This window comes from Puma concolor, chromosome A2 (assembly GCF_028749965.1).
Source record: "Puma concolor isolate L17-30 chromosome A2, mPumCon1.1.hap2, whole genome shotgun sequence".
In the NCBI taxonomy this organism is placed as follows: domain Eukaryota; kingdom Metazoa; phylum Chordata; class Mammalia; order Carnivora; family Felidae; genus Puma; species Puma concolor.
In genome coordinates this window covers 146,540,354-146,565,839 of record NC_141668.1, presented here as the reverse complement: position 1 = coordinate 146,565,839, position 25,486 = coordinate 146,540,354, and the positions used below count along the sequence as shown (strand labels likewise).

The 25,486-nt window shown below is 45.3% G+C and overlaps 1 protein-coding gene across 2 annotated transcripts in view; it reads right to left on the bottom strand.

The window, feature by feature from the left end:
* The window catches only part of IL17RD (interleukin 17 receptor D), a 70,864-nt gene that overhangs the window by 16,001 nt on the left and 29,377 nt on the right, over nucleotides 1-25,486 (bottom strand). For both annotated transcript variants that reach the window (XM_025916468.2, XM_086697856.1), the window contains exons 2-7: nucleotides 13,721-13,778; nucleotides 9,207-9,332; nucleotides 4,514-4,632; nucleotides 3,896-4,016; nucleotides 1,434-1,478; nucleotides 1,190-1,341 (exon numbers count right to left, since the gene is read on the bottom strand). In XM_025916468.2, the coding sequence (XP_025772253.1) occupies nucleotides 1,190-1,341; nucleotides 1,434-1,478; nucleotides 3,896-4,016; nucleotides 4,514-4,632; nucleotides 9,207-9,332; nucleotides 13,721-13,778 (621 nt within the window). The remainder of the gene's footprint in view (nucleotides 1-1,189; nucleotides 1,342-1,433; nucleotides 1,479-3,895; nucleotides 4,017-4,513; nucleotides 4,633-9,206; nucleotides 9,333-13,720; nucleotides 13,779-25,486) is intronic.

Here is a 25,486-nt window from a genome sequence, read left to right as displayed (position 1 = left end):
CACTTTGGTTAGGGCAGAAAGCAACCATGTGTATCTGCTACATGTTATCTGAACTTCACTTTGATAAAAAGGCCCAGGAGAGCCCAGGACCAACCCCCGACCCCCCATAGTCTAAACTTAGCTGGTGATGCCCTCAGCAGGCATATTTCATCTGAAGACAAAGAAACTAGTTAGAATACCCTTGACTTATTGAAAGGGTGAGGAAAGAAATTACCCGCCCATGTTTGTGCATGTTTTATGTGCTATAATTTTAACTCGAGCAGAAGGTCAAGGAAGATCAATGACACAGATGAGAGCCCACAGGAAAACAAAACTCAACAATATAGGAGCACGTCCAGGAAGGCACTAAGTTCTGCTACCCTAACCCAAACCCTCTCCTGGTGCTCGCTAGAGGCAATCTAGCAGTCCTGTGCACTTGCACCAGACATCTTCCCCTCTTGCTGGCCACCCTCAGTTTAAGAACTTGGCTGCTGAGCTTCTACTTGACTTTGGCCTATGTGTAAAATCAGTAGGCCCCTAAAATCCTAGTGGTTTGGCTCCTAGATGTGGCATTTCCACTGACTAGCTGTGTGACCTTGAGCAAGCTAGGTGACCACCTGAGCCTCAGGTTGCCCATCTGTAAAGTGGGGTGACAGCAGCCTCTGTTGCATAGAGTTGTAATGATTCAGTGAGCATAAAGCACGGTGACTGGCACACAGTGAGCACCCAATTAATGTTTAAAATGTAGCAGAAGGAACTAGAAATACTTCATTCTTTTGGCTCCTTGGTAATACCTTTCCCAGGCTACATCACCACGGGGATAGCTGGGGTGTAGGTAACTGGGGAGTGAGGATATCCCTGAGACTATGCTGGAATATCTACCAACTGTTGAGAGTCAAAGCCTAATGTTCATGTTGAACCAGATTCCAGGGGCCCAGGGGTCACTTTAAAACATGTACTATTCCAGGGGCACCTGGGTGGCTCAGTCGGTTAAGTGTCTGACTTCGGCTCGGGTCATGATCTCACGGTTCGTGAGTTCAAGCCCTGTGTCAGGCTCTGTGCTGACAGCTCAGAGCCTGGAACCTGCTTCAGATTCTGCATCTCTTTCTTTCTGCCCCTCCCCCACTCATGCTCTGTTTCTCTCTCAAAAATAAACATTAAAAAAAATTTAAAACATGTAGTATTCCTTAATGTACACATAGCAGCTCACCTGTTTACAGGTCTTTCGCTTGAAGGGCCCTTCATGCTTGAGCTTATAATGAAGATAGAAGAAACGGAAGCCAAAGGTGTGTGGTGCGTGGTCGAAGGACACCTGCATGTCCAAACCGTGCTGGGTGATGTTCAGGTTCCGAGGCTTCCAGACTGGGAGGAGGAAGGACCCGGATGAGCACCCAGAGGCCACCCCGACACCACTGTGCTGCAAAGACTTGACGGATAGGAACGGCTATACTCACAGGGTTTACAGGCCAGGTTGTCCGGCTGTAGCAGTAGGTCGCAGGCTATTAAGAAAGATGTGTATTTTTAGTTATAGTACAGTCTGACATTTTCCTCATGCAATAATTCAATAAGATGTAAATATATGGCGCTGGGTACTGCTGGTCAAAGTATAAAATAGATCAACTGAGCAATGATTTCCGGTACAGTGCAGTCATATCTCATGAAAATTTAAATTGTACAATATAAAAATATTAATGCAGTTCATTTTGTGCCAAATAAATGGAAACAGTGTAAAGTCACCCAACCTTTTAAAGCTTGTCAAGCATTACATAGTTTCAAGGCCAGTGGGACTGTGTTCAGCCCACGGCCACATGGAGGCTCTGTTTCAGCTGTAAACAGAAGTGACGCCAGCCCTGCTCCACTGCACAGGTGCTTAGGCGCAAGAGAACTTTGGAGTGATCCTAGTAACTGCCTTGGGTTGTTTCCACATTTGCCAGCATTCTATTTTAAAATCCTTTTGGGGGTGTCTGGGTGGCTCAGTCAGTTAAATGTCCGATTTCAGCTCAGGTCATGATCTCAGGGTTCGTGAGTTCGAGCCCCGAGTCAGGCTCTGTGCTGACAGCGTGGAGCTTGCTTCAGATTCTGTATCTCTCTCTGTCTCTCTCTCTCTCCCCCTGCCCCTCCCCCACTCATGCACATGCACACACTCTCTCTCTCTCTCTCTCAAAAATAAATATATAAATAAATAAACATTTTAAAATCCTTTTGATGGAGTCTAAAAATGGCATGCAGGCATCTACTAAATAGTGGCACCAGCACTGAAAACTAGGCTGTAGAGTTTTGAAACAGGACTTAAATGTGATAAAAACACGAGAGGGGCCAAACAGCTAGTCCAATATGCCATGTTGCTAACCCAGGGAGAACCTTCTGGAAAATGTCCACATACTGCCAAGAAAATCAAAGGCAGCATCACGATCACAGGGCATGGAAATGGTGATAAACACATCTCCCGCCTCTGCCTCACCCCCAGATAGACACAATGATTCTGATGGGAAGACTTTATCTTAAATTATGCTAGTTCTGATTAAGGCAAGCTTTTCTTAAACATATTTGAATCCTCTAACTGGTTCTGTGTAAGGCACTGACTGAGATGTAAAATGCACATAGTCTTTGCCCTATGGAATCATATTTTAATTAAGAAAATGAGACCAAACTGTTATAAAATAATTGTGCTGCACAGGAAACACAGTTTAAAAAAAGAAAAGAAAAGAAAGGCAAAAAGAAAACAACCAGAGTGTGAATGCTGCAACTGAGAACAAAAACATCACAGAGGAGGAGGACGGCAACTGGGCCACATAGGAAGGGCTGTTGAGTTGGCCTGACAGCTGACCATCAGGGGTCTGGTATGCCGGACAGAAAGAATGGACGGGAAGGCAAGAGGGAATGGCTGCAGGTTTCAGGATGCCTCGGCACCAAATCTGAAAGCAGCGATTCAGGCTGAAGAAAGACACACCACACCGTGCACAGAACGGACAGAAAAGGGTTGGCTGGTCAGCATGGCTGGCTGGAGAGTGTGGACTCCAGAGTCAGACTTCTGGGTTCAAATCCCAGCTCCCACCAGGCTCTTTAATCTCTGGGTGTATCACTGCACATGTAATAAGTGGACATGAGAGGATTAAATTCTTGAAGGGTTGGAATGGGGGTAAACTGAGTCAGTGTTTAGAAAGCATTTAGGGGTGCCCTGGGTGGCTCAGTTGGTTAAGTATCCGACTTCAACTCAGGTCATGATCTCATGAGGTTTATGAGTTCAAGCGCCACGTCGGGCTCTGTGCTGACAGCTCAGAACCTGGAGCCTGCTTTGGATTCTGTGTCTCCCTCTCTCTCTGCCCCTCCCCTGCTCATGCTCTGTTTCTCTCTCTCTCTCTCTTTCCAAAATAAACAAACATTAAAAAAAAAAAAAAAAGAGCACAGGACCTGACACGTGAAGGTTAAAAAAACAAACTTTCTAGAAAAAGGCAATCTCAGGGTTGTTGCTTAATTTTCTTAATGTAATCCTGAAAACAGGCAATCACTCACAGAAGCCACCTTCCTGATGACAGGTAAAAGATGGATTATTTCACGCTCTCCCCTTCACCCCAAAAAATCAACTTCTACTGTTTATTCCTGCTCTTCTTTTTTCCTAAATGGTTTTAATATATGGCTGTCTGACAGCACTTTTAAAAAAAAAAAGAAAAAAAAAAGAAATCAAGCATCAACATCTACTCTTGAACAAGCGTGAAATGGGTGTCGTAGGCAGTATTAGGTGAATACTGCCTAGGCCAAATCCTAATTCTAAGAATTGCTTTTCTGGGTACTTTTCCTGGATGCTTTTCTCCTCACAATGCTGGTGTCATACCAGTATTTGGTATATTTCTCCAAAAAGTCATTAGAATCAGGAGCAGTCTCATCATGGGAACCAGGCAAGAAAGGCCATACTCACCGCGGGTTCTGAAGAAGAAAGGGTGGTAATTGCTTTCATTTTTAATGGAAGGAAAAGGGACGATCTTCACAAAGTAATCCGTCTCAAATTTCATATTTAGGAAAGGTTGAGATTCCATTCCCTAAAAGGGAATAAAAACAGACATGATATCATGAAGAAATTACCCACCCCTACACCTACACACAGGACCTTCAGTCCTCTCTGATAGTCACCCAGATACCGCTCCAGAGCTAGGGGCTATTTTCTGGACCAAGTTTAGGTTTGGATCCCTAACCAAAATAAAGACTGACAATGCTGCCTGTGCTCTGGCAAAGAAGCCCTAGGTGGTGAATGCGGAACCTCAAAGCTGGTGGGGAGGAGTCTGCGTGCTCTTGAGTGCACAAAGCCACCTTCCAGGACATGTAACCTGAGAGGTGTGTTTACCAGCAAGAGGTGCTGGAGGGTTTCTCTGGGTGTGGAGCAGGCTCAGGGTGTTGCCGAGCTGTTTCTCGCCCACCTTGGCAGGAGGGGTGGACCCCACAGCCCCTCCTTCTCCAGTTTCACAGACATTCAATAGACCATTCAGACGCCCAGAACAATGGCGTGTCTCCAGGGGCACATTCCCCGCGTGTGACTTACAGTTCTTTTGAAGCTACTGTTGAGCTGCTTTGGGTCCTTTAGAATCAGTTGTTGGCACCGTCTTCCCTCTGACTTCAGCTCCTCCAGTATTACTCGAAATCCTTTTAGGAATTCGATGCCTAAGCAGAGCAGAATGCTTTTATTAAAAGCCGACCTAATTACTTTTGAACACACTTTCCTTCCTCCAAGATTACCATCCTTTCCACCTACACAACGGAGGTAAAGGAATTCTTACTTTGGCTAGCACATCTGAGTCTTACAGAAAGGAAAACCACATACCCCGCATTCCTCTGGTACAGGCCAGGTGATTGTCTCCATCCTATCATTACTAATTAATTAGCTCTAATCCAGCCAGCTACTTCACAAATGCCCATTGCCTGTGACATTAGGGTTCAAATATATAGACTCAAGTCACAACTGATCCTAAAAGTCTACAGTGGAATACACAATTTCTAGGTCCTGACACAGAGTGTCAGCTGATGGTAATTCCCAATGCTGACTAGGGACTCCCGTAAACCATGTTTCTGCTTTAAGTTTTCGTCCTATATTTTGCTGGCATGGTTCATCCAAGTAATGCACAAAATTCCCAACAAAGTGTGTGTCTACACCCAAGGGGTTTCTAGGTTTGGGATTAAATAGCTCAGAACGCCCATGTGATTTACAAAGTTCTTGCTCTAATCATGCCTGAAAGGCAGACACCCAAGGGCTGCCCAGTGTGCGCTCTTCATACAGCCCTCAGAGGCCCCGAGACGCCCACAGTGCCACTGAAAGACGCCCGGCCCAGCCTCCCGCCACCTGAGGATTAAGCTCCACTGATCACAAGAGCCAGTACCAGTGCTCTTCGTCATTTGGAGACTGGAGCGGTCCGACTGCAGCTGGAGATCCCCAAAGCCGGCCTCAACTGGCACGGTATTGATTTCGCATTCTTTCTGAACACTAGACAAGGAGACAATTTCAACCCTTCCCCTCCCGGGGCAGAAGTAATGACATAGGATGCAATTAACCAGGTGGAAAAAGTACCGATGGCAAAGGACAGGGAAATCTTTTTCGAAAAGGTTCTTTAATCCTATAATTATTTGATGAAGAACACGTATTTTATGGTGAGTAGGGCAAAGGAGTTACAATTAGAGCTTCACATTTTCAGGGGTCACGGGGTACAGTGTGCAGGCACTGACTCTGCTGTACTGTATTTCAAGTTTAAAGCTTCCTGTGGGGGGTGAGAGCCACCTGACCCACAGCCCAAGATTCAGACACAACAGGAGCCACAGTCTCTGACCAGCAACTAAGATTTAATTCATGTCATGTCCCTAGAACTCCTGTTTAACAAAAGCTGGATGATTCATATAATTAAAGACTGCGCACCTCACAGTTTCATAAAATTCATCAGCTGAGGTAGGAGTAGGTGGTTCTAGTCCTTATTTTTATTTATTTTTTTAAATGTTTTTTCAAGTATTTATTTAGAGGGAGAACACAAGTCGGGGCAGAGAGAGAGACAGAGACAGAGACAGAGAATCCCAAGCAGGCTCCATGTTGTCAGCACAGAGCCCGACGCGAGGCTCGATCCCCCAAACTGTGAGATCATGATCTGAGCCAAAATCAAGAGTCAAATGCTTGGGACACCGGGGTGGCTCAGTCAGTTAAGGGTCCGACTTTGGCCTGGGTCATGATCTCACGGCTCGGGAGTTCGAGCCTTACGTCGGGCTCTGTGCTGACAGCTCAGAGCCTGAAGCTTGCTTCTGATTCTGTGTCTCCCTCTCTCTCTGCCCCTCCCCTGTTCTCTCTCTCTCTCTCTCTCTCTCCCCCCCTCCAAAATAAATAAATGTTAAAAAAAAATTTTTTTTTTAAAAGGGTCAGATGCTTAACCAACTGAGCCACCCAGGAGCCCCTAGTTCTAATTTTTAAGAGGTTAGTGTGAAAAACCACTATGCCAAGTCTGGCAGGTGGGGGTAAAAGCAGCAAATGTAAACCTTAACGCCTTTATCACAATGCTCTGAATTCCTTTTAGTTACACGTTTAACAACTTTACAGAGCAACTTCCCATGAAGGGACGTATTTACTCCTTCTCATCATTTAAAACTCATTAATCCTCCTGGCATCCATGGGAGGAAGGTATTGTCCCTCATTTTACAAATGAGGACATAGGGACAGAGACAGTGACTGACTTATCTGGGATCACACAGGAATTAAATGGCAGATGTGGGATTCAAACCCAGGAGTGTCTGGCTCTAAGCTGGTACACTTTTTTTTTTTTTTTTAACGTTTGTTTATTTTTGAGAGACAGAGACAGAGCACGAATAGGGGACAGGCAGACAGAGAGGGAGACACAGAATCCAAAGCAGGCTCCAGGCTCTGAGCTGTCAGCACAGCACCCGATGTGGGGCTCAAACCCACGAACCGTGAGATCATGACCTCAGTTGAAGTTGGACACCCTTCTAAGCTGGTGCTCTTAACCCATATGCTTTTCTGTCACCCAAGGAGTCTTTTTTTTTTTAATGTATATTTATTTTTAAGAGAGAACACAAGTGGTGGAGGGGCAGGGAGAGAGGGAGACAGAAGATCTGAAGCAGGCTCCGCACTGACGGTTTGAGCCCAACGCAGGGCTCAAACTCACGAACCAAGAGATCATGGCCTGAGCCGAAGTTGGACACTCAACCCACTAAATCACCCAGGCTCCCCAGGAGTTTCCTTGATAGAACCTGATAGAAACAGATAGAACCTGTCCACCCACAAATCGTCATTCAGGAAAAGCACCACATTCTGCCCTCACTGCTCCACCTGTTAGTTTTCCAACCACCTAGCTTCCATCCCTTACTTGCATTCTAAAGGAGACTGCAATTTGTCAGGCCAACCCCTCAACCGTATAGCCTTACATGGAATGACCACTTCCTGTTGATCCACAGAGAATGTTTTTATCTTTAAATGTTAAGATAATGTTATTTTTGGAAAACCCACTGGGTTCAGACCCAGCAGTATTTACACGGATAAATGAGTCAGGCCCATGGATCTAATCCTTCCTCCCTCACTCTGCACTCACCTCTCCTGCAGTCTGGTTTTTCTGAGAATTATCCTGTTCAGATTAAGAAATCCAGACTTTATGTTACTTTTCCCTTATCCAGATTTCTTTTTCTTTTTTTTAATTCTAAGATTCAGTGGCAATGTCAAAGAAACAGGTTTGAGGACCAGGTTTTGATGATGATAACAGTAGCCATTTTTTTTTCTTCTTAAAGATTTTATTATTATGCTTTTTTTATTTGAGAGAGAGGGAGGGAGCACAGCAGAGGAGAGGGGCAGAAGGAGAGAAAGAATCTCAAGCAGACTCCAGGCTCAGTGCAGAGCCCAATGCAGGGCTGGATCCCACCACCCTGGGATCATGACCTGAGCCAAAATCAAGAATTGGACACTCAATCAGCTGAACCACCCAGGTGCCCCTAAAGATTTTAAGTAATCTCTACATCCAACATGGGACTTGAACTCACAACTGAGATCAAGAGTTGCATGCTCTACCAACTGAGCCAGCCATGTGTCCCAATAGCCACTGTTTTAAATTTTAAGAGCTCTTTCTAGAGATGGCTGGCTGACACAGTTGGATGACTCTTGATCTCAGTGGTCATGAGTTTGAGCTCCACGCTGGGTACCCAGATTATTTAATAAAAACTTAAAAAATAAAAGAACCCTTTCTAGAAATACTGCGTGCGTGTGTGTGGAAATCTTACAAAAACCAGGAGGCTGTCAGTCATCTTCACATCACAGATGGGGAAGCCAGGGCTCAGCAAGGCTTAGCAGCCTCTTGTGGCAGGTAGAATCTGGGTTCACACCCAGGCCCATCTGAACAAATGGGCTCTGACCATGTCCCCCACCCAGCTGTCCCATCCTCTCTTATAACATCAACTCATTAAAGAGGACAAGCAAACTCTGCCCTAATCTGAATCTGACCAGATAATGTGGGTTTGCTTTTTTTCTGTTTCTTCATTTTGAATTTTTTTCAGCCCACATAGTTCACATAAATTCAGTTAGTTGCCAAGATTTAAAAACTATTAACTTTAGAGTCACTTGGGTGGCTCAGTCAGTTGAGCATCCGACTTCGACTCAGGTCATGATCTCATGGTTAGTGACTTCAAGCCATGCATCGGGCTTGCTGCTGTCAGCATGGAGCCCATCTTAGATTCTCTGTCCCCTCTCTCTTTGCCCTTCCCCTGTTTGCTCTCTCAAAAAAAAAAAAAACACATTTTTCTTAAATTATTGATTTTATGGATTCTTACGAGCCCTGAGATATTCCTGTAAACTCACAACACGTGCCAGTGCTGTGCCCGGATATCCATGTGGGCATACAGATGGCCAATGCTGGACACTAAAGCCATTATGCCCTTGGACAGGTCACCTGTCCCCTGGCTACTGCTTAGACCCAAAGGCTAAGGCCTCAGCACGATTTATTGCCATACACCATTATTCTTCAAACCCACATCTCTCTCAGTAACAGCCAAGGGAACAAAACATGAGCCATGGGGTACAGTATTGAGCTCTGTACATGCCCAGGAAGTACATGCAATGAAGCAGGAAGCATATCTGTGCCCAAGCACACCTAAGCTACACGTATGTCAAGACCTGCCTGGCCCCTGCAGGTTGTCACACTGGGACCCTTGCACTGGTCACCACCCACACAGGCCACATGCTGGGCTCCATTTTGACCACTTACCAAGGGCCCCTGGGGACCAAAGAATGGTGACTGCCACTTGCTCATGGCAAGCATACTGACTGATGGTGATGTTCTGGGCATCAGCAATCACGTGCTTCCCCACTGGATTCAAGTAAGTGGTGCAGTCTAGACAGTTGTGAGAACAAAAACAGTTAGATTAAAACTTTAAATTTTACAATTTTTTATTCCCAGGTTCATCTTCTCAAATTACAGAGCCATCCGGAGGCAGCCAAAGCCATTCTGTTTAAAGATGTGTGCCTCAAAAGCCCAAATATGACAGTAAAGTGTGACTATTTGGGAAACTGTAAGATGCAGTCGTGGAATTTACTTATAGCATCACCACCACCCCACCACCACCCCCCACAAGTTAACTTCTAGGACAGCATTAGGGGAGGATCATATACAGTCTGGAGTTGGACTATGTATCTGGCATTAACTTTTTTTTTTACTGTTAAGACATCTTACCTAAATCAAGAATTATTTACATTACTTCCATCAGTTTTCAGCATTAGAGAGTGATCTGAAGCAAAACCAATGGCTAAATACTGGGGCTTGTTTTTAGAAGAAACCTGGAGGCAAAGTGAGCAGGGAAAGGAAGTAATAGGGTAAGACTCATGGGGGAGGGGCGCACAGCAAGACAGTTAAAACAATCCAATTAGTACCTGCAAAAGGTACTAACTGACTTCCTGATGAGTGAAGCACCTCCAGTGTTAACTGGCGTCGCAAAGGGAAAACACCATGTGTTAATCCAAGACATCCACAATGCCCACCAAACCCAAAGAGTTCCACATTACTCAGCCAATGAAGACCCGATTCTCTGATTTTGCCTGAGGACATTACTTGCAGCCAGGTGTCAATGTGGCCACTACCACGTGAGCAACTGTGACACCTGGTATTGCTAAACACATCTTCAAAGTCTACAGAATCCTAAAAAGCTGCCAGAAGCTTCCAGCCAGACTCAGCATGGGACTCCAGACAATGACCGTGGGCTGTTCTGGCCACTGACGCAGGGGAGAACCATCGGCCCTCCTCGGCAATTTTTTTAAGGTTTTTATTTATTTATGTTGAGAGAGAGAGTGCGCGCGAGCGAGTGAGCAGGGGAGGGGCAGAGACAGAGGAAGAGAGAGATTCCCAAGCAGGCTCCACACCATCAGTACAAAGCCCAATGCATGGTTCGAACTCAAAAACTGTGAGATCATGACCTGAGCCCAAACCAAGAGTCAGATACTTAACAACTTCCAGGTACCCCAACTCACAATTTTTATGCTGCTTCATCTCCATTTCTTTCTCAATGGTTAAACTTGAAAACTCTCTTTGGTATCTGCTGCAAAAGGTCCTCAGTTCCATCTAATGTCCAAAACTACTCATTACCCCTCCAAAGTTGGGGTGTTTTTCTTTGAGGTGAAGCAGTAAGGGGTTATTTTCTAGGCTCAGTGAGTCTGCTGCACTCCCACTGCCCCTGCTGTGCACCGTAGCATACATTTCCCATTTTTATGACTAAAAACCTTCCCTCGATACTTGAAAATTATAAAAGAACGTAAGAAAACTATAGAAGTCATCCATACCTTCCCACCACGGAGATAACTACTATCAACTTCTAAAGGACATGCTTCCAAGCCTTTTAATGTGCATATAACATAAGTCCTTTTAAAATTTCTTACTAAAATTCAAAACACCTGCACCACAATGCACCCCCCCCCCCCACTCGGGTAACTCCCATCCCTCACAGAGCTTTGTGCCCTGCTTTCTTGCCTAACTGCACCCCCTTCCGGAAACTCCATCTGCTTAAAAAGCAGCCACCTCTACATTTCAATATTACTTCTTTTGAAAAGATGTTAATAATTAATAAAACCAAATTCTACTTCTAATGAAAATTGACTCTTGAAGCATACAACATATGTTCTCTGGGTGCAGAAGAGAATTTTAGAATAGAAAAAAATGTTTCTTTAAACATCTGGTTTAACACCCACATTGTACAAATGAGGAAACGTTTTGCAGTTAAGAGGCCAGCTGGGTGGCTTAGGATTCCGCTGCTGACCAGCCCTGGGTCTGGACAGAAAGCAGCCTGGCTCATGAAGGGCTCTTGCCATTCTAGCCTCAGCACAGAGATTACGACTATAGTAAATTCTGAATCAGAAGTGGTTAGCCTGAAAAAAATCCCTGGCTGAAACAAGCTTCCCAATATTAAAAAAAAACAAAAACAAAAACAAAAAACCATCAGACTTGTCAATTTCAAACATTTTTCATTTTTCGAAACCTCTGACTTAAACAGCTGTTAGGAAAAGATGCACGAAAACAAGAGCAAATCATGGTTTTTTTTTTCCTTTGTTCATTCCTAATGCCAAAATTAGCACTCTCCAGGTTTCTATAAATATAATTATGCAAATATAAAGTCGAAGAATTAAGAAAATGTATTACAACCTACTCAGGCATTACTACTCAGAGCCCAAAGAAGAAACGAGAAATGCAAAATGAAAGGAGGCGTAGAGACCTAGGAGATTCGGTTTTGACTTAATGGCAAGACATTACCTTTCTTTGTAACATCAAATGGCAAAAGAGCAGAAATATAAGATTTTGTAGTTTAACCCTTTTGGTGAAAACCTGATCATTGGCTCTCAGCTCTTTCAAACAGAATGAGTAACCAGTCAACTGAGCAAGAACAGAAACTTCCTTGTGGAAGAGAGAAAGAAATATCTTTTCAATGGAAAACAATGAATAAATTTTTTACACAAACCTGGATCCAATTATTAGCAACTCTAACATTTTGGATTCTGGTTACCAAAAAACTATGCCCAAATGACATTTTGCCAAAATGCAACTGAGCTTCAGATGTCTCAGGAGTCAATTCAAGTTGCGAATTAAATTCTAATTAAATGCTGAAGAGTAAGAAAGAAAGAAATGACTAAGAGACAGGCATCAGGCATGTGGGCCAAATGTTTAGTCCCATGAAGAAAACAATAGATACTTTTAAGTTTTACAGGTACAGATCCTCTTTCACAAAACCCCGTATTAAATTAGAGCTGCAAATACTTGTTTGCAGCTGACCGGAAAATTTTGAACTATTGAATGTAATACAAGATCTGCCAGGACCAAGAGCATATATTAGAAATTAACTTTGTAGCTCAAAGAGAGATCTCTTACACATGTCTTTACTTAGCTGAATTAAGTGTTCTGGACTTGCAAATCTTTCATTAGCATTACAGCATTTACCCAGAACAGGCACCCACCACTAACTTGAAATGTCTGTTTCAAATGTAAGTCCTCATTGGTTAACTTAAAATACTCACATCAGCAACTGCGGGCATAAATTTGACACACATATTTGTATCTTAAAATTGTTAGATTGTATACATGACCTCAAAAATCTTGCTCTAGCAGTGATCATTTCAAAGGCCTCACTGTGACCTACACCCATTATTTACATGGATTCACAACCCTCTCCAAGAGATGAATCAAATGTCAGGAGTCACTTAAATAGGAGTCAAGCTCCCTCTTGTTAACGTTTTTACATATAAATTATGGCTCATAAGGCTAAAATGCTCACAATTCCATATAATTACCTTCTCAGGCATGCAGCATTTGCTAAGGGGAGATTCTATATGCTTAATCAGAAAAAGCACCCCACCCTGCCCTTAGGAAACAATTCAGACAGATTAAGTCACACTTCCTTGAGAGAAAGGGCCAAAAAGATGCTGTATTCCAATTCTGGTTGGAATGACTTCTAATATTAACAGATATCAATTACTGAGTGCACATTGTAGGCCAGCCACTGAGTTAAGCAGTTAAAAGCATTACCTCATTTAACCCTCAAAATGATGCCGAGGAAGAACCTAATCTTTATTTTATATGATGTGAAAGCTGAGGCTTGAAGTCAAATCACCTGCCACAGCTCACAGCTGACAGGTAGGGAACCAGAGCTGGAATCCAGGCGAAGTCAGAGATGGCCAACTGGAGACCCTTGGGCAAATCTGGGGCAACGTTCACTTGGCCCACTCTATGTGTGTGAAAAATTTTAAATAGATGACAGTATTAAAAAATGGTTAGACAAAAAATGCAAATTTCTTACTCTTCTTCGAAATCACATCTGGCCACACTCGGGGAATTTCAAGGCCACCGTGAGCTGGAATGGAGAGAAGCCAGTGCCCCCTTCAGACCAGACAGTCCCTGCTACTCCCTAGCATCTTGCACTTGAGTAGCTTTGTCCCATGCTGGGCCCTACAGGCATCTGCCTTAGTTCTTAAGGACATGACTACATCCTGAAGAAATCAGGGGAGGTCTCCCTCCATCCAAAATTTCTCCCAACACTATGGAGGGCACTTGACCTATCCAGGCTCCCAAATACTTGAGTGACTTAATGGAGACTCAGCCAGCTGCTTTAGCTCTATTGATAAACCTGAGCAGGTTCAGAAAATTCCTCAACCCTAGGACCTCAAGTGTCCTTGATTGAGCATGACTGTGTGAGCTTTAGATCACTGAACGGGCCCCATTCTTCGGCGGTGAAGCCAGTTACTTACTGTCATATCTGAAGGTGATGTTGTGCAGCCCACTGTTTCTGCTGGCCGGCCCCACTCCCTGTGGGAAAACAAGAGAACATGATGAGGAGAAAAGCCAATTTGCTTTTCCAGCACAGATCCCTTGGAGTCAAAATGTACACAAGATAACAAAGACCCAGGGTCATGCCAGTCGCTGAGCAGTATCTACCACTCTTCCCGCCCACTCTGTGCCTCTTCTCCCCCACTGACTGCCAACCTCCCTCCAGCCCAGGAGATTCCTACTGTCAGGCCGACAGCATCATGAGAACGTACTTCCCTAAGACAAGAGGAGCATGCTGTTCCGTGTTTGGGGGTTAAATAATAATTCATTAACAGTAAAATTGGGAGAGAGATCATGAGCTGCCAGCTGGAGCCCTTCCACTTGGATCTGCTTTGAGCACTGATTGGTTATAAAATTCGCCTACCAGACACTCTCGTCCAAAAGCTCTATTAAGCCACGACAGATAGGCAATTCCTCAAGTCTAAGGAAACAGGTTTCTCATTCCAAGACTGGGAATGAGTGTGGGAATAAGCCATTACTTTTAATGAGAAAATTCTTCACTGTATCCATACCTATGCTTGGAATATATAGGGTGGGTCATAAAAGAAAAAGAAAAAAGACTTTAAAAGGGCTAACTCTAACTCTTGGTGATGTGGCCGTTAGCCATCTGCACTCTTAATAGCAGGGATAACAACTCCGCCAGACTCCCCACTTTAATTACAGCATCCACAGAGGGAGCACCGGATTCCTCCCGTTGCCCAGCCTTTTCCTAACCCACCACTTATCCATCATGGGAAAGAGCAGCTACAGACCTGCCGACTCTGGTTTAACTGTTTCTGTAATAATCTGCAAATGTGCCATTCAGCATTAATTGCAGAAGTCTCCAAAAACAGTTAATTCTGAAATGCTAAATGATGGGAAAATATTCTAACCACACAGCTAAAGTTTCCACTTAACAAAGGGGATGTTGGGGAAAACCATATGCTGGCAGCCCGGTATTTAATGGGCAATTGTCACACTGAGACACGATGTGCAGAATACTTCTGATGGAGCCCAGGGTCTCAGGCCACAACCCCATCATATCCATATGCTGTAGACATGTTCACGCTTTTTAGCCTGAAGCCAGGCATGCCCACTGAAACCGTATCCTTGAGCTCAGATAAACATGGACCTTAGGAAAGCACAGCTGTGCAGAAAGGGACACACACACACACACACACACACACACACACACACACACACTTCTAATTCAAGTGAGAAATAAGCAGTAACAAAATCTAAATCAACATGGTACACTAGCCCATGATCTACGGAGGCTCCCTTTCTTCCTGATTCACCTTCCTCCTCCAGCTTTCCTGTTTCCATCCTCCTTTTCCCATATACACAAGATTCCAGAATTCCTCCCCTGAGCTAAAACACTTTGGAAAGGGTTGTTTTCTTATTAAAATCCTAAATGCCTCCGTAAATCCTTAGGGACAAGGCCTCTAATGTGCCACAAGAGTCTGCCCAACTTCCAGATGGTCAAGCCCAGACAGACACAACCAGGCAGGAGAAAATGCACTCTCTCCAAAACCCTTAGGAAATGCCCCAAACCACACCTTTCTCCCTTAAAAACCCCCGAGATATAAAATCACTTACCATTAATTACTATTATGAGCTAGACATCATGCTAGGTATAGTGGTGAGGAAAACAGCCACTGGTCCTGTCCTCAGGAGCACAGTAGTTCATTCCTTCAAAGGAGACTAGTTGGGTATGTGGATCACATGCAAGGTATATAGACAAATTTCAAACCACACCTTGACTCTCCAGGAACCCTCAGCGTGGCATACAAGGAGGGTGCAACTAGGTGAAGAGCCGGCCATAAATAAACATACAGCTTATGAAATGCCATAAGGTAGCACCTTTGCTACCATGCCATGAGGTAGCACCTCACAAAGGATGATTCAAGGGTGAGGACAGCACACACCAGAAGCTTGAAAGAAGGAAGGGTAACCGGACTACAAGGGAGAGGAAAAGGGAGCATCACGGAAGGCAAACATCTACAGGCCAAGGTAGGTATCTTAATCCTTCCATCCTCCTGCTGGTGACCAAGGGCAAACCTCTTCACTCCACCAGGTTGGAGTGTCCTCAACTATTTTCCTAAAAAGATAATTTGCATGACTCTCCCCTGGGACAGGAGTTTGAGGAGGACCACGTGAAGCCATGTAGAGGAAGCACTTTCCAAAAAGCAAATGCATTTCACTTAACAGCATGCTTTGAGGTCTGTAGAACTCTAGTGACCAGTGACTAGTCACCTTACTTGTAGGACTAGCAGCTTTTCACTTTGTTCTTGTTCTCCTCATATTTCCATCGCAGCACGTTTTTTTTTTCTTTTTTTAAAGATTTTATTTTAAAGTAATCTCTACCTCCAATGTGGGGCTCCTACTTACAACCCTGAGATCAAGAGTCACATGCTCTACTGACTGAACTGGCCAGGGGCTCCTGCTGCAGCATGTTTTTAACAGGTATGTACTGGGCACTTGCGATGAGCTTGCATTGTGGAAAGAAGCCCAATATCGTGAGATGTGTTATATCTTGCAGACAAGAACCTAAATCCTTCCAAATAAGGTCTGTGCTGTATGCAGAGCTGTTCAGAAGAGGGCCCAGTGAGCGTGGCCTCAAAGGACAGTGAGGCTTGCATACAGCATCGATTCACTACCCACAAGGCATTCCACCTTGACCCCACCCCTGCAGGGCTGGGCACTTTTGGTCATCGACCAGAACTGGGTCCTAATCTCAGGGGCTTTGGCCACCAAAGTGATCTCCTCATGTGCAATTCTGCCCTCATTCCTCTGCTCCAAGCCCACCACTAGCTCCCTGTCCCTCCTAGAACATTCCCGATGTGGCTCCTGCCTGTCTTCTCAGCCGCTCCCCTCCCCACCTGCCAAACTCCTCCAGGCACTGCATTACTGCTCAGCACAAGTTCAGGAGCACTTCTGTATCCCAGAATGCCCTTCGTACCAGCCAAGACCTGCTCCTCCCATGGGATTCTGCCTTAGTCCGTCTAGCTCCATCACACAGTGTTCCTGACACACAGATGTGCCTGCATATTCACCCGATGAGAGTACAGTAACCCACCCTCACAACCTGACTGGCCTGGCACTTCTGTTAACGCTCATGCAAAATGGTCATTCTAATTCCACACAAAAATCAGAGACCAAAAGACCCTGTGACTAAGCCTCATCCTTGAGTTCAGAGGCAATAGAGCACAGAGCTCAACTCCATCAGAAGTACCAGTTCCTGTGTGCACTGGGAGATCTGTCACTCTTGGCAGTCATCCAGGGCATGGCTTCTGAGCACATGCCATTAGACAGATGCTCCATCGGGCTGTCCTTGCTTCGCACCCAAATGCTCCCGCTGCTCCGGAGCCCTCAGAAACCACAGGAGAAACGGTGTGCCCAGACTAGCCCACAGAGCACTACTGTTTTCTTTATGCTTTGTGGTAGACAGAATACCAGCCCCCGCAAAACAACAGGTCCCCAGGACCCATGCGGTTACGGCACACAGCAAAAAGGACTGTGAAGATGCAATTAAGTTTAAGGAACCTGAGATGGAGAAAGCATGTTGATGAGCCCACTGTTATCACACAGGTCCTTTTAAGTGGGATACAGGAAGATCAGAGGAGATATGGCCACAGAAGCAGAAGGCAGTGAGGCAGACATTGATTTAAAGATGCTACACTACTGGTTTTGAAGATGGGGATAGAAGGGGCTCATAAGCCAAGGAACATAGGCACCTCTAGATGCTATAAAAGGCAGAAAAGGGTTCTCCCTAGAGCCTCTAGAAGGAGCCAGTCCTTGATTTTCAACCCCACATAAGACTCATCTTGGAACTCTGACTCCAACAAGATAATGAATTCGTGCTGTTTTAAGTCACTAAATCGTGACAGTTTGTTACAGCAGTAATTGAAAGCTAACACATACATATACTTTAGCTGCAATATGGATGAAACGGATCTCAGTGTCACACATGTGCTGCGTGTTGTCATTTTCCCCTTCCCACACCCAGGGCAGACTGATCGATCACTTGTCACAGCCCTCTATCCCACCCCGGCTGTAGGCAGACGTGAAACACTGACCCATCAAGCTGTTGCTTCAGATTCTGCCATCCTGGATGCACGCTTTTGAGGGCTAGCCTGTGGCATATCTGGAGTGGAGGAGTGGTTAACAGGATGGGCTCTGGAGTTGTACAGATGTGTGTTCAAACCTCCCCCTTTCAGGCTGTAGGACCTTAGACAAGCTTCCAAACTTTCCTGAGCCTCGTTTTCGTGAGCTATTAAAGTGCTTGAATAAAACTTCTTGGAAAAGTTCGGTGTGGAACTGCATGAGAAGACATGTTATCAAGTATTCTGCACAGCACATGACACACTGAAATAGTTATGTTACCATTCCTGGGAAGATTCCTGCCCTAATAAGCAAAGAGCTGTGCAGCGTGGGAGTACGTGAGGTAGACAGGGGAACGCTCACAGGAAGGGGCATCTCCAGATATGACCAGCATCCAAACCTGGGGGGTCTGGCAGATGGGTGGAAAGGTCAGGGCAAGGTGACAGAGGCACTAACCACCAGACTAAGGAATGGTCTTGGTGGGAACTGGGCAACCCAGTGACCCCCATCACTGGTAAGTGCTCAGGCTGCATCAGATGGGAAGAGACTGGAGGCAAAGTGACCAGGGCGGCCCCCTACTCCCTCATCCTTCTCCAAGCTTGCACCACAGTCTGGCCCTGGCCCATAGCCAGCCCTTGATATATATTAGTTTTCTGCCTGAATGAATGAATACATGATGAAACTAGGGAACGCAGACCAAGAACCCAAGAGGACCTAGCCTTGCGTGACAGGGTGAGTTATGGGCTTAGAATCAGGACTCGCACTACGAGAACATGGTGAGCAACTTACAAAGCTGGTGAATGGTTTTGCAAGCTGTTTTTCAGTAAACAATCCAAAGCTTTTAGCTACTATACCTGGTTTGATATTTAATGAGCTTACAATTAAGAATACTTGTTTGTGGCCTGTTACTTAAAAACTATAAAATGCCAATGCTGTGGCCTTAGGGTGTCACATTCTTAGTTAATTAACCACCCTCATTTGCTGCACTTGGGGGCAGCTTTTAATTTGTTCCAATGCTAGGGGAGAAGCCAGCCCCAGGTGCCTGGGGCTCTGCTATGAACACTCTATGGTGAGCAGGGACGGAAGCAGCAAATGGGAACATAATGGAGAAAACATCTTTTACTCAGGAAAGGGGGAGGGGAGGATAACCCATAAGTGCTCTAAAGGAATAAAATTCAAAACCCACACTATGCTCCACCCATATGGCAAAGAAGCAAAGGCCTGGACACAAAGACAGCCACAGGGAGGGATCCCACACAGAGCAGCTAGCGCGGGCCATGAGGGGCCATCCGAAGGCCCATTTCCTGAGGGGCCCTTGGGGATTCTAAGTCCATTGAAGACACCAACTTCCCAGAGCAACATTTCCAATCCAGCTCCAAAATAGTTTAACTGCCATTTTGGAAAGATGCATTTTGAAAAGGACTGTGCTAATTATAGTAGCCCCTTTCCAGTGGAAGGCATGGCCAAACTACAAGGCCTAAACAAGACTGCTTTCAAATCAGTTAAGGGCCTCTCAGAAAGCTAGCAATGTTTTAGTGACCCGAGTTTGGATGAACATTTAAATAAGAGCATCCATCATAAGGAACTGAGAGAATGGGTTTTTGTTTTTGTTTTTGTTTTTGTTAAGATAACTGAACAACTACTTAAAAAACCAAGGCCAGCTTATACTTTCTATTTTCCCTTTTCCTCCACCTTGGGTTTCCAGCGTGTCAAGGAGATTTAAAAGATAGCAGACAATTCTGTGAGGCTTCAAATGCACTACAGGACTGACATTTTTGCCTGTGACCAGTGGACGTGGTAAAGGCAAGAGGCAGAACATGGGGTCAATTTCCTCTGCACAAGTTCGGTTCAGATGGTTTCACAGATGAATTCAGATCCCACTTAACTTCAGTTCAAACCTTTAACTAAAAAAAGGCCGGGGGGGGGGGGGGGGGGAGAAAAGTCAGAAAAAAGGAGAGAAGCCCCAGGTGATGTAAGCTGAGGAGAATGCCGGCAAACCCAAAACACAAGGAAAATAAATCACAAAGCCAGCCTGGGTCTGGATCTATTCAAGATATTCTTCTCCACATTCCCGAGAGCTGTTCTCTCCCACTTTCCAACTAGATGCAACCAACTTCAGAAACGAAGGGTGCCAGCTGTCTGATTTGGGGAGGTAAGGCTTTGGATGTCTAGTGGGGAACACACAAGCTCTGGGGGAGTGCCGGTGTGTTCCCACCAGCAATTACCACGTCGGCCCAAAAAGACCCAGAGATCTTAAGCTAATTAGAGAGATTTGCTCGAGGAGGTAGGAAATCACTACTCCAAAGCATCGCCTGTGTACCAGACCAAAGCCGTAATCATGATTCATCTCTGACATGTTGCTAATCAGCACACACATGTTCCTAATTTCACGCTCCCCAAAGGAAAGCTGAAGGGACAATTGTTTCTGAGCTCGAACATGGAGCCAACCTATGCCAAGTTACAATGTGTTTTGCTTATCAAACTGAGAGCTCTCGTTTCCAACTAAGCTGCCTTTCACTATTTTACCCCTCCTCCACACCCCCACCCTCACCTCACACCCAAGGAAATCCATTCACTAAAGATAAAGATGTGTTAAGGCATTCATAGGAGTTGTCTCTCAGATAGTAACTTTTTTTTTAATTGAAACAGAATTGACATACAATATATAAGTTTAAGGTATACGATGTATTGACTTGATATATTTATTTATTGCAATAGCAACTTTTCTAACTGGCCATTACCTAAATGGAATTTAGTATGTTTTTAAATGTCTTTCCCTGCTCCAGATTTTGATTTTCTTATTGCTTTGCCACTGGAATATACACATGCAGTTAATGCCCAGAGATATCAACACACACACACACACACACACACACACACACACACACACACACACACACACACTCTGACTTTTCTCCTGTGTTTAGAAACAAAACAAAACAAAGCTCTCCAGTCTCCTTGGTTTTCACAAAGCAAAAGCCCAAATACTTTTTTCCAATTAGTCTGTTAAGGATCTGGGCTGTGTGTTCTCCCGTGGCTGATACTCACAAATAGACAGGATTGTTCCATTTCTCCAGTTCTCAAAACGTTAAAAGCAAGCTATAAAACATGCCTCCGGATAGCGAGCCAGACCCTCTCCCTTGGCTGCACACAGCACTCCCATCCACTCAAATGAGAACGGCATGTTAAAGAACTGGCATCTGTAAGGTAACTATCAGCCCATCTGCAGTTTAAAACGCACACACAGACAACTTCGCAGACACAGATTAACTGGTGTTCTGTAATCACTGGGTACGAAGAGGAAGCAAGCAACCAGCCACCCAAACACCCACCCAGCAAACCAGCTACCGGCTTGCTCTCACTTAGCTGTTAAAGGTAGTTACAAAGACTTCACTCCAGAAGCTCAAGAAAGTATCTCCCTGCAAGGGCAAAACAGTGATTAGACAATAGAGGAAAACTTCAAGCTATACACATGCCTGTTATGCCTAAGCTCAGAGGAAATGTTCGGATCAAAACAAAACTACTAATAAAAAGCCTTAGGACCACACAGAGAGCGTGCACTGAATTGTACCGCTTCAAATACTGTTTCCGAGGCCCCGGGACAGAGTCTCCAAATACTGTATCACATCTGGAATTCTGCTTTTACAGCACAAATGCCTGCAGAAATAGGGGATTGTGACGTTGCCATGGGGACCAAGCCTCCTCCAGTCAGGCAGGTCCCCAGTGTGTCCCACACATGTGCTTCCTTCAAGGTGGATTTCACATATTTGGAAATTATGGAAGACCGCCCTTTTAGGTTTTAGTGCAAATCGAAACATCACAGCCTACGCTAGAAAGCAAGGGACCTTCTGTCAGCCTATTATTTCTGTCCACATGGTGGTCTCAGAGAGAAAAACCTCCTTAAAATAACAGTGGGAAGCAGCAAGTCAACATTAGACCCTTTTTCAAAAGTTATTTGTGGCTTTTCCCCCTTCCTCCAGGAGGGAGACAGGCTTCAAGCACCCCTTTTAAGTTCTCTTGTTCTCTGGCTGCAAAAATCCAAGTGAGTCCACCTATGTGCACAGCTGCCTCCCATTGCTGGTCTACGGGAGGGACCCCAGGCTCCGGTTCTGTCACTTGCCATCACAAGAAGTGAGCCACTAATGCCTTCCCAGCAGGGCTACTGGCCAAGGTAGGGGGTCTTCATTTTTAATTGTTGTTAAAGCAAAAAGGTTTCTAGAACCCATAGGAGAATCCTGTGAGAAACATTCCTTACCCAACTTCCCCCCAAAACATTCTTACACAATTTGGGGGCATTCCCAAAACTCCCAGAGGCCACTGAGGGCTTCACAGAACCCAGGTCGAAAGCCATATATAGACACAAAGAATCTGGAGCCCCCACTTAGAAATACCTTACGAGGTACGTCTGGGCTTCTCCACCTCTCTGGGAGGCAGCCTGTCCAACCAACCCCCCCCAGGTATGGATTCATACATACAGGAAAGCAACCCTCATTGGGTGCTGGCAGGTGCCCACGACCACTCCTCAACCTGCCATTCATCCTACCTCCCTAGGATCCCAGCTGGCTTAAAACAATGGTCAAGACCCTCATCTCTCTTTCCCCTGGGAGCATTCTCCCATCAGTTCTAACTAGAATGTCTCAAGCCAAAGCAACAGTGACTCCTCTAATACGTATCTGCTTCTCCGCAAGGTCTGGCCTTTCCCAGATTTCCTGGGGGGAAGGGAGGGAACCAGCCAGCCCAGAGGTGAAGCAGCAATCACCAAGTCCCATGGGCAGATAGAGGGGGCTCAGGGGGAACTTGTTCTCGGCCCTGCCCCAGCTCAGTGTGACCTCCAGATTGAACCATTTCCATCCAGTCTCTTAGATATCACATCCCAAAATGTCCCCCTGAGATGCAGCCAAAGTTCGTGAATGTGTGTGTCTGTATGTGTGCATACCCAGCCACACAGAAGGAGAAAAAAAAAAAGCACCAGGAAGTCAGCAGCTCGGCTCCAGGTGTTAACACTTAGCGCATCCTGCCCAGCCCCCTCCAGCTTGAGGCCGGCCGCCTGGGAGCCGGACACAGCAATTAGGCCCTTCCCGGGCTGGGCGCCTTTGTCCCCTCACTAACATCATTAGTGTCTGACTTCCTGTGCACAACAGGGCCTCCCGGGGGGCAATCGCCGGCTGACCGGGGCAGGGCATTAGACTTCCTTTGTCAAAGACCCTCAAATGTTAACAAGCATGTGAACAAGCTTCTCCTCCCCCACAACACCCCCCCCCCCCACCTCCGCCACTCCTCCAGCCCACCAAACACTCAATTCTCTGAGGCCTTGGTTCTCCCCGACTTGTGGGAATCTGAGTTACTTGAGAGCAATATCAAGTCTCTGGGTTGAGTGAGCATAGCTTCCTTTTCTGCAGAAGAGGTCGACAAATGTGATTTCCTACAGCAGGTCCCCTACAAACATGCTACTTGCATTTACCCAGCGCCTGCCGGATACCAGGTCTGTATCACTTGTCTGACAGTAACTGGGGAAAAAATGAACAAAGGTGAAGGTGCTCGGACAACATGAGTCCCAGGCTGTGTAACACCCAGCCCAGCATCTCTGTAGGCACAGGTGTCCCATTCATGTGTGCTCATGGGTTCAAGTGCAAGATGGTCTCAAGATGCAAGGATGTGCCGAAGGTTTGCGTGATACTCCCAGGCTTTGAAACACTGATCACATCTGAAACTGGGGGAAGTGTAAGTTGCTACACAGCTACAACCCTACTGTCACCTTCCCTTTTCTCAGCAATACTAACACCATCAGGACCAACATCACTAAAATCCTCTCGTTTATTCCTCCAGCCCTCTCAACAGAGGGTCTCAGCTTCTTACGTGGGGACACAGATGTCTTTGAGAATTTGGTGAGAGCTGTGGCACACGTACAAACACACAAGCTGCACACAGTATGTCAGGAAGCTTCTGGCTGGACCCATGCAATCCATTCAGGGGCCCCCACCTGCCTGCCCTAACCATAGATCAATAGCTTAACACCAGGTCTGTAGAAGGACACCATGAGTGGTTCAGTGATCCAAGGGAAACTTTGGTGGTTAAAAGCTAAATTCAAAGGGCAGAGGAAGATGGTTGGTAATAAGATCTCAATTTTAAATAGAACTTTGGATTGATTCCTCAGTTATAATCCTTTATAGGCAATATTTGTTACAATTCAATAATTAAACACTAGGTTCAGGATGTTGGGACTCACAAACTTTACAAAGTAGCCATATAAAAGGAAAGTATTTCTTTTTTTTTTTTAATTTTTTTTAACATTTTATTTATTTTTGAGACAGGGAGAGACAGAGCATGAACAGGGGAGGGTCAGAGAGAGGGAGACACAGAATCTGAAACAGACTCCAGGCTCTGAGCTGTCAGCACAGAGCCCGACGCGGGGCTCGAACTCACGGACTGTGAGATCATGACCTGAGCCGAAGTCGGACGCTTAACCGACTGAGCCACCCAGGCGCCCCAAAAGGCAAGTATTTCTACTGTTATGCAAAGGAGCCCATTATGAGATGTGCCTAGCACCTTTCAGACAAGTGACAATAGTCATGTCTGCAGTCAAGTCAGTTTCACTGAATCAAGTTAAAAAATAAACAATGTGGCTACTTCTCACCCCCATCCGCCATAGTTAAACAGTGGAGGAACATATTATGATATCCAGAAGATGGAGAACTGATTGCTCCTGCTCAAGTGCCTTTGCAGTCTGTGGTGTCTGTGGTCAACACACAAAACTGGGTTAGGTTTTGGATGCATTTTAAAATATTCGCCCAAGAGCCACACTGGAGGATAATCTAAAACTCCCCCCCTCCTTTTTTTTAATGAAGAATAATCTATGGTTTTGACTTCTACTCCAGACATACCAAAACACCTTCAAAGCTTCAAAAAGATGTTGGTAAACAGCAGAGAAAGGACGCCAGCACATCTATGATACCAAGTCCCCCACAAGTTTATTTTGATGAACTTTACAGGTTTCAAAGGGTAAAGTATTTCATCATTGGTTCTGATTTTTACCTTCTGCCAAGCTAATTTCAAAATAGTAGGCAATCGGAAGAATATACTCAGACATTAATGGTCTTTGCAACCTTACGTCTCCCCACTTTTTGGATGGAAGCCAGCAGTCTGCCCTTAAACTATAAGCAATAAATCTACAAGACTCTCCTAATTTCCCAATGATACCACATGCAATTCCCATTAAAGCACACACGTACACAGTGACATACCAGTTAAATCACTGTGTGATTTAGGCCAGGAAATAATTGTGTTCGCCAAGAAATATTCAGCTTTGTTTTAAATTCCTTGAACAGTTAAAATGTCATTCTGAGAAGGAGGGCAAAGAATGACGTAAAAATGGAGAATCACTGTCTTGGTTGATTTCAGACTTAGATAAACCTTCCCATGGGTGGAGGAGGCAATACAGACTTCCCAGGAATGAAGGCCTCCCCAAACTACCTCTCCAAGGACTCCTGGCATGGATTGATAGAGAGGAGGAAATCAGAAAGCAGATTCACGTGAGACAGATGAGGCAGTGGAACCATACACTTCCTCCCTGAGAAAGTGGCCCTGGTACTGGGCTCCAGCTCCTC